Genomic DNA, 9,806 nt, shown 5'->3' on the forward strand with positions numbered 1-9,806 from the left:
CTTCAATTTGTAAAAAACGCAGTATCTGCGAAGTGCAATAAAACAAGGTATGCCTGTACTTATAAAACCAGTGCCTCAAAGACCCAATCAGAACTAAGAGCTGATGATAGTAGGCACTGTTCACACAGATGAACACAATGTTTTTTTTTTTACTAGAAAACATCATCTCTGGAACACTGATATTTCTTATTCTAATTTCACACTCCAAGGCATCAAAACTATCATCAAGTATATTTTTAATGGCAACTACAATGGCACTACAAATCCTTTGTGCCCAATCCACCTATAGTTGAGGGAATCAGCCCTCAACTACAGCGGTTTGGGGATCTTTAGGTCAAACTGTAAGAAGCTTGTGCTTTTAGATTTAGCTCCTAGTGTACTGGCCAAAAAGTTCAAACCTCAGTTAAAGCCCTCATTAATGTGACAACTACTGTTGGCCAATACATCAAGAAGTGAACCAAAAACCTCCAGGGCTGAAAGTATGATCTGATAGCCCTACTTTATCAACTCTGCATAAGGTTCCCTGCACCTTGGAAACTGTACCCTGGCTGAACTAAAGAGCCAAGGTCCAGTAGAGGAATTTAACAACTTAAATCCTGTGCACTCACCAATGGGTTAAATTGCCATGACAAGTAACACAAATTCCTCCTCCCCCCGATATTTAAATATGTATGGGGTGGGGGAGCTTCTATTCTACCAGGAATTGCTGAAAAAAAAATAAATAAATCTGCAAGCAAAGATCAGCTGTGACCTGTAGGTGGGCAAGGGGAGGGAAAAAAGTAGATCTACAGATGCTCCATTTCTGATGGGGACCTACAGGGTTCAAGACCTGCAAAATGGGCAGCAACAGTCACTCTGAAGTAAATCCACAAGGGCAAATGACACAAATTACTACAAATCCTGAAACCTAGGTCACTAAAAGTGTTCTTACTTTGTAACAGCAATTCTTTCTTTTACGACCACTATTGCAACTGCAGGGTGCCCATGCTCGTAGTATTAAGTTTACTTCTTCTGTTTCCAATACAGCCTGATATACTGCTTTCTGGAATTCTGTCAGGGAACAGTACACTATCTGCCAAAACATAATCCCAAAATACAATTACATGAAACATGCAGAAGCAACACCAAAAATAAAAAATATAAAACAAAATATTCAAACACTAGGAGGATAAAAAAAAAAAAGGAAAAAAAATAAATTTATGCTGTGTTACTACCCAAACACCTACATTTCTTTCCCTCGAAAAACCCTGGATTCTTATGCTCTGATACAAGTGTGAAAACGTGGTCAGTGAGTAACTATAGTCATTTTTATCTCAATTTTAAGTTTGCCATTATTCCTAAGAGAATTCATAAACTATAACAATACTGTTGTATTTCCACGAAGTTTTCTGTAGCCTTTTTCTGGGGAAGACAGCAGAAAGCCAGGGGACAGGAGGGGGCATGAGGGCAACTAAAGAGCCTAATCATAACAACAAGGATTTCTATCAGCCTAGTCCAAAGGCATAATAAACTTATTGTTTATTCCTTCTTTGGCACTAACTGTTGTGGTTCAGTACTGCAGGCAGCAGGGATAAAAAGAGAGTTAAATTTAAGGTGGCCACTGACACTGTAAATCAAAGAAATGAGAAGGAAAGGATTTCTATAGTGATATGGCCAAAACTCTTATCCCTCCCCTCAGAGACCATGGGTGGCATCTCCATGACATCTTTAGTCTTAACCAGCAGGAGACAGAAATCCCAAGATCATTCCTCAACCTAGGCCACCCACGCAGCAGCAGCACCATGCTGTGCTATCATAATGCAACAGTAACTTGAACATATACTCACATTAACAAGAGAATGAGAAGAATAAAACCTGCTAGACTTCGAAAAGAAAGTGACTGACATTTGTGTTAATCTTTTCTTTACAAGACAATTTAGATGACATTATTATATGGCCTGGATGAAGCACAAATACAAAATTGGTGGGGGGGGGGAACAGCTGCAAAAAAATGTGTGCACTTAATAAATGTATTTCTGCTTGCCTGTTAGGGATATCATCATATTGAACAACACATCCTAAATTAAAACGATTAAGATGAATAAACTCTTTACTTGAAGTTTATAATGGCACCATATAAACAGGATTAAAAGCCTATGGTAACAAGGTTTTTAAAGAAATAAGTGTTCTTTTAAATGGAAGGTAAGAATTAGACTAAATTGTTTTTAAGAAGTCTTAATTTATATGCCATCAGACTAAGTTCAGAAGTCATACATGATCTTTCAAGGGAGCAAGGTTTCCTGCAAAAATTTTTGGATTTGGCGCACAATTACAAATGTAAAAATAAACTGAGTATCTCATATATGTGAATCGCTGCTCAGAGGTCTAACTGGGCATTTCCATGCCTGATTAACTCCATTTGAACATGCAAGCACAAGTAATTATTTGAACAAAGTATGCTACTATCCAAGCATTTTTGCTTGTAACCCTGGACTTAAGAACTCTTTGACAAATCTCACATCTGAACCATAAACAGAACTATAAACTGTTAAACATACTGTACAGAAAAGTCAGAAAGAACAAACTATGGCACATATTCATTATTGTTAAAATGGCTCACTCTGTCTTCCTTTTTTGGTAACTGATCACTAATAAGAGCCTTAGTACGTCTCAGGAACCAGCCAGACATTTTTCCTGCTAGCTTCTGCATGGCCTTACGACCTGTTGCTAGCTCTCTTTTAGTTGCAGTATGCCTCTGGCCGTGCTCCACTGGATCAGAAAATTTCTTCTTGAAATATACTTTGCTACCCAAAAGTCCTGGTACAGCCCTAAAAAACAAAACAAAACAAACAAACAAACAAACACACATACACACACACAAAAATCAGCAGACATTTGCTGAACTCCAAGCAGAACAGATTTCTCCATTGACAAGCTACTGGCTAATAGCAAGAACTCTTATTCGTTGCTTCAGTGTTAGTTATTTTAAGAGACATGCATATGAATATAAATGTTTCTTATTCTATTAGCAAATATTAAGCACCCAGATGAAAATACTATGATCTTCAATTTAGGCACCAAATAAAAGGGACAATCTTCAGGGAATCAATGCCAAGCAAATAGGAGTTACAGGTGCTCAGGATCTCTGAAGAATCAGACAATTATTAATTAGGGGCATGTATACACATGCAGGGAGGCTGCTCTGATGCACTGTAATTATAGCGCGTCGGAGCAGACTCGATTAATCAAATCTGCTGGAGCATGGTAATTGCCACGCTCCAGCAGACTGCAGCATCACATGCATCAGTGTCCCCACTCTGAAAAATGTCAGGGGATACTTTAACTAAAGTTAACTAAACTAGTTAAGGCACACCCACTGCCATTTTTCAGCATGGGGACACTGATACATGTAATGTTCCAGGCGCTTTAATTAGAGTAGCTCTTGGAGCCGCTCTAATTAAAATGCACCCCACATCCTACCCTGAGGACATTTATAAACTCCCAGAGACTATATATAAGGGGCTTAGGCATCAAGGTTTGAAAAAAATCTGACTTGGGCTCTTACAGTTTTATTAAATCAGATCATAGATAGGAGAGAATTAAACCTACAGTAGAAGTCATTAAAGAATGAGAAACACATTAATGCATTTTCTACGTAATATTCACTCATAGATTTTAACATTGCTTACATGCTACATTAAGCTTTGCATTAGCCACTCTCCTTCCAGATCTTGCATTTTCTTCTATATTTAAAATTTATTCTTAGCAAAGTATTCACAGGAAAGACTATTTTGTTTTAATCTGTATCCCATTCTCTCATCTAGCATCTCTTCCCTCCAAAGTTCTTAAGAGCAGAAACTGTTGCTTCCTATGTATCTGCACAAAACTTAGTACTTTTGGAGTAGTGCTGGAATATAAATGAATTATCACCATTAAGCATCTGTAATTTACCGGCTACACCAATATGAGAGCTGGGAGCAGGGCCACCAGTCACTCTATACATTGCTGATGCGTGGAGGATGGAAATAGATGAGTGCAGAGGGGTAGAAAAGAAAAAGGAAAGAGCCAATCACTTGCTTTATAGCTTTCCAAAAGAGCAAGAGAACATGGAAAACTATATGTTTACTAAATAAGTGCAAACAAAGACTGAATCAGGAAAGGATACACCAAGCATCTCAGGATGTACCCTAAATGACCCTCCAATGTACACAAGGAAAAGAGTATTAGGATTTCCACTGGGACATTTTCTGGATGCTGCTGAGCCCCAAACTACGCCCACCATACCATGTTTCAGGTTAACAGATGTAAATGTTCAATCTCAATAAATAAATTAAATGCTTTATTTACCAGTCCATGACACACCAAAGTTCTTTCATGTTGTTTTGAAGAATGGTTCCAGTAAGACCTATGCGGACAATGCATTTTAAGCCTTTCATAGTTTTAGTTATTTGAGCCTTTGGATTCTTGATTCTATGCGCTTCATCTACAATGACAGCAGACCACTCTACACTGTGGATCAACAAGAAATAGTCTTACATGATGCTTCCATCATTCCACTAATATGCAGTACTAAGAACTAGCCACTCTTCCTCATATTTTTAAAAAAAGAGTGAGTGATAACAATGCTACTGACTTGAAAAAGATTTCAAAGAACTAATTTTTACAAATGCTTTGATATCATAATTTAAACCAAATTGTATAATCTGTTTTTCAGTTGATATATTTCACACCGTGATGCATATAATTAGGTTTACTATATTCAAATTGTTCACGCAAAAAGAATGAATAATATAGATTTAGACCCATATGGGCTGCAAAAGGACACGGAGATACAGTGTTAGAAATTTAAATTTTTTTTTTTTTAAACTGAATAGATTTCAAGCTTCTCTCATTGTAGGAATACAGCTTCCTTTTGTAAAGCAACTTTGCAATTATAAAACCAAATCTGTCGTGTGAAAGAGAAAACCTTCCAAAGTCTGAAAGCATTAATCTGGTGCTAAGGACAATTTTGCATGATAAACATTTATAATACTTACATGACTGGTGCTGAACTGTTTTACTGAAAAATTCCCTGAAAACTATAGTAGAGAAACTGGAAAGCAGGAATATCACATCTGACCTCAATTCTTATTAAGTCTTCAAGGTATTAAGGAACACATTACAATACATCTCATTCCTCATACGTTTGAAGAAAAAAACTGTAGAAAATCACTATGGAAATACTGTATGATCATGAAAATGAGTCAAGGCAACCTGTGACATCACAGATGGAAGACTAGTTGCATGCAAGACAGTCTCTGTGTTAATGTGCATCCCACTAACAGTGGGCACTAATTTAGCCATGCAAGAGAGATATAGTCTACAAAGGTTGTATTAAAAACAAGCGTGAGTGAAGCAGTATTAAGTGACCTGCAGGGGTTAACAACACTTCCCTGTCGCAAGAGCTGAGTCCAGATCTAGCCCAGGGCAAAATGAGTTTGACACTATTGTTCTAATAACTACTTTTTCAGAAGCAATTCCTTACAGCAATGCCATCTGGCAAATTCATTAGTTATGGGTATACAATCTCCCCTCCCTTACAACAAACGATGCTTTGAAAAGAAAAGAAAATAAATAAGAGATTGGTTACCTGTTAAGTTCATCCAAACAGAGACGAAGCGTTTCATATGTTGTAAGTACAACTTCACACTTCCCCTGTTTAATACGAGTCAGTTCATTGTCCTTTTGACTGCCATGTAAAACACCAATCCTGAAATAACCCCATGTGTCCAATTCATCCCTCCAGTTATACAGCACAGAAAGTGGCGCCACAATCAGGAAAGTCTAAAGATAAATAGTGTTGTGATATTACTGCAGAACCCATGGCAAATATATTTTATCAAGAACTGTCACAGAGAAATCAGAATACTGAGTTGTATTTTATTGACAAAAATATGATCTTGTTCTTTTACATGAACAAAGCATTTCCTATTTGCATGTAGTTCTAGGAAAAGAACTCTTTTCTGAATTGTAGACAGCAAAACTCGAACATAAGCCTTTTTTTGAGCAGCAATTCTCAACCACAGTTCCACAGCACCCTGAGGTGCCTCGAGATCCATCCTTTCAAGGGTTCTGAACAACATTAGGTACACAAACATGATTCACAGGATAAACCCAAATGTTTCATATAGGAATATGTAGCATTAAAACCATTCTGAGCTGTTACAGTCTGAGTTCTTTGTAACACAGAAATTGCTCTATTTTTCTGTAGTTAAACAACAAGTGAAAATGAAGAGTTGGCATTTTCCAAAAGGTGCCTGGGTCTAAAAAGATTTAGAGCCACTGTTTTCAAAGAACCCATACAGTAAGGTGCTTCCAGCAGAAATATTTTTTCCAATCAATAACAGCAATAACTCAAGTTTTACTATTAAAAAAATTATACATAACATGAAATCTATTTCAACACAGACATGGAGATTATGAAACTCAATTATTTTAGAAAAAAAATTGATAACATAATGGGGAAAAACACCACCATTTTGCACTTCCACAGAAATCATAGCAAGAATTTTTAACGTGTCTTATATATGGGGAAATCTGGGACAAAAGAAATCTAAGCAAATTCACAAAGCTAGCAGATATTTTAACAGAATCAGGTCCTTTGACTCATCTTCATGCACATCATATTAGCATACAGTCATCTTTCTTATGAAATGAGAGAAACATCAAAAAATATACACACTTGCTAAGTAATTATCTCATTAGTATATTGATGATACTTGGGAGAACTAGCTTTGAACACACTGGCTGTGTTCATATGATAGGAGATAATTCTCCCAGGTTAGTCTCTGGTAACATTTTCTACCAGGAAGACACTGAACAGACATTGAAATGCTAAGCCCTTGATGAGCAGAGAGCTTGCAATGCTGACATTATACAGCCAAGGGACCCATGTGCACATCTCTCAGCATGCTCAGTAGGGCTGTGCAAAACAGCACTGTTCCGTTTCGACTTGCGTTTTGAGGTTTTGATGGAACAGCGTTTCGTTTTGAATTTCGTTTTGATTCAAAACTGCTGTTCTGTTTTGTTGAAACACTGATGCTGTTTAGATGGTTCGCCCATAGGCTATAATGGGGAAGTCTGAAAAAGCCTCTCTCATCTGGCAGGCAGATTGGGGACCCACAACCCTGGGAGGGCTATGCCAGTCCTCCTGGGGTTACAGGCCCCCGATCGGCCTGCCAGATGAGGGAGGGAAGACGGGTGCTCCTGCCTCAGACTGGGGAAGGGAACTGAGCCCGACTGCTCAATTCCCCTCCCCAGTGCTGGGATTCATTGGACTGGGGAAGGGAACTGAGCCCAATCACCCAGTTTCCCTCCCCAGTGCTACAATCAGGCTGGGGAAAGGAACTCAGCCCAGCTGAGCTGAGTTGCCTTCCCCAGCCCGATTGTAGGGCCAGAGAGGGGTACTGAGCGATCGGGCTCAGTTGCTTTCCCCAGCCCGATCTCAGTGCGCAGGAGGGGAACTGAGCCTGAGCTCAGTTTCCTTCCCCTGCACTGCCATTGTCTTCCTGGAGCCCAGCAGCAGGAGGCAGGGAGAGCCAGGGCTGCACTTCTGGCTGAGCCACATGGGGCTGCGGAGCCGCTGGGAATGCAGCCCTGGTTCTCCCCTGTCTCCCACCACCTGGCTGCTTTGAAACATTTCGACTAGCCTCATTTTGTTTCAAGGCTGCTTTTAAAGCCCTTTGTTTCATACCGATTTCACTGTTTTGAGCTTGAAACGAGTTGAAACAGTGTCAAAACGAAACAACTGGCAAAATTTCACACAGCCCTAATGCTTATTAAGTTTTCTCAGTCTGCCCACAAACAAAATGGCAGGAGGGCACAGGGCAACCAGAGTTAATCTATCTTCCTGCTGCACGACACTGCTGCCTTTAAAAAAATTCTACATTCTTTTGTGTTTAGTATTAGTACCCATTACAAGAAGCATATCAGTAATCAGTATGGGCTACTTGAATGGGCACAGAACTAGGAGAACTAGGTTCCTGGCTGAGATGCCTTGAAAAACTGATTTGACTTCAGTATCTCAATTTCTTCATCTACTGGCTAATTGCTACTACTCCCATTTCTGAAATACATTTAGGCCTACATTTGAAAAACTATATAAATTTAAGTATTCTCATTAAACCCACTGCACATGACCAAAGAATGGTAAGGACCAACTCACAGATAAAGTACTGAAACTCCAAAAAACATGAGTACATTTTGCAAAAAAATTATACTTCAAGCAAGACCACATCACTTTTTATAGTGTCCAAAAGAAAAATGGACAGTGTGGCAGTGCACTTGCAGTGCCTGCCACTTTAAGGGCCGAGTCAAACAGTCAGCAGATGCTCGATTGCGGCACCCATTTTAAAACACCGGCTGCCTGTATAAACAGTTTGCTGCTAGCAGCCCAGATAGAAACATTGCCTGGCTGAAAGGCTGTATGAAACATCTTGGTGGTAAGGGCAGGAGCTTATGGGGATGGTTTGGAGGTTCCTGGTTCTGGGCATAACCTAAAACTGCACCCTGCCAGGGATGGGTGGCCTGATGGTGTGGAGGTCCCCAGGAAATGCTAGGGAAGTTACCACCCTGGTGAAAGGCGGGTCAGGGTGCCTTAACCCCTAGCCTCCACAACACTAGGTACACTAGGCCCCAGTGCGTGGGGCCGGGGGCCCAGTGTGTGTCTGTGTATGTTTATGTAAAATTGCCCTAGGATGGGCCAGGACAAGCTTGGCCCAAGTTGGGAACTTGGCTGGCCACTACCCAGGTGAAGGTTACAGGAGTGGCCCAAGAGACTATGTGTCTGCCACCCAAGGCGTGATCCGGATAAAGCCTATGGCCTACGGAAGCCGCTCCAAGAGGAAGCAAGACGGAACAAGTTGTCAATGCGAGAAAGAGACCCTGTGAGAGAGGGGGTGGAGTGTGAGAGGCCCTAGTAAGAGGAGGGTGGTGTGAATGTGTGTGAAAGAGGCCTGATAGAGAGGGCTAAGCTTGGCCTGGCTCTAGGCCAGGAGCATAATGACACCATGGATGCCATCTGCGAGGCATAGGCTGCAGTGTAGGGGAGGTTTGAAGCCACAGATGGCACCCCCTGGCATCGGAGCATGTAATGGGTAGTCTCCCGCATATACCACCAGTTTGAGAACAGCAAAGTTGTGGCAGGTGAGATGGGGCGGACTGCCCCATAGAGACAGGTGGGTGGTTCGCCATGAGACCTGGCCCTGAGCTCGCCCACTGTCACAAACAGCTACTTACATCTTGCTTCCCCTCGATACATTTGCCATCATTTTCCTATCATTTTTAAAGGACTGGACCTCAGCAGCAAGTTTCTTCAACTCCTCCTTGTCTATACTTGATCTTTTCCAAAAGGCCAGGAAGCAATATATGCTTTCAGAAACTGGATATAAATATTGTATGTTACCTAAAAATCATGTTTCTGGAAACAAAGATCTGGTATATCAAAAAAGGTGAAATAAAATAATCCTAAAAAGCCAATTTTTTTTTTAAACAACTCCTCATCTAGATTGCTCACAGGGTATAAGACAGTTATGCATATGTAAAAATCTCTGTATAGATGAATTATACTCTACTAACTCATTAAACCATGAAACTGAAAGTATCCAACTTTTCTCCCTCTCCCCCACTTCTAATACTCCATACACAGTATATAATTACTTTAAAATTATGTAAGCCTGTATTGCAAACTTGCCAGTAAGGGACCCATAAAGTTCATCATATTAGGTTGCACTTAATGTACTCCAGGAGAGTGGGGACGGGGGACAGGGGCTGCAGCACTCGGGTCCTGC

General features: G+C 40.3%; 1 protein-coding gene across 4 annotated transcripts in view; it reads right to left on the minus strand.

The window, feature by feature from the left end:
• ERCC6L2 (ERCC excision repair 6 like 2) overlaps positions 1–9,806 on the minus strand; it is a 124,298-nt gene that overhangs the window by 98,551 nt on the left and 15,941 nt on the right. For all 4 annotated transcript variants that reach the window (XM_019517343.1, XM_019517341.1, XM_019517342.1 and 1 more), the window contains exons 5-8: positions 5,609–5,802; positions 4,327–4,488; positions 2,600–2,807; positions 932–1,072 (exon numbers count right to left, since the gene is read on the minus strand). In XM_019517343.1, coding sequence (XP_019372888.1) covers positions 932–1,072; positions 2,600–2,807; positions 4,327–4,488; positions 5,609–5,802 — 705 coding nt within the window. The remainder of the gene's footprint in view (positions 1–931; positions 1,073–2,599; positions 2,808–4,326; positions 4,489–5,608; positions 5,803–9,806) is intronic.

This window comes from Gavialis gangeticus, unplaced genomic scaffold, assembly GCF_001723915.1.
Source record: "Gavialis gangeticus isolate Ggan-Ray unplaced genomic scaffold, GavGan_comp1, whole genome shotgun sequence".
Classification (NCBI taxonomy): Eukaryota; Metazoa; Chordata; order Crocodylia; family Gavialidae; genus Gavialis; species Gavialis gangeticus.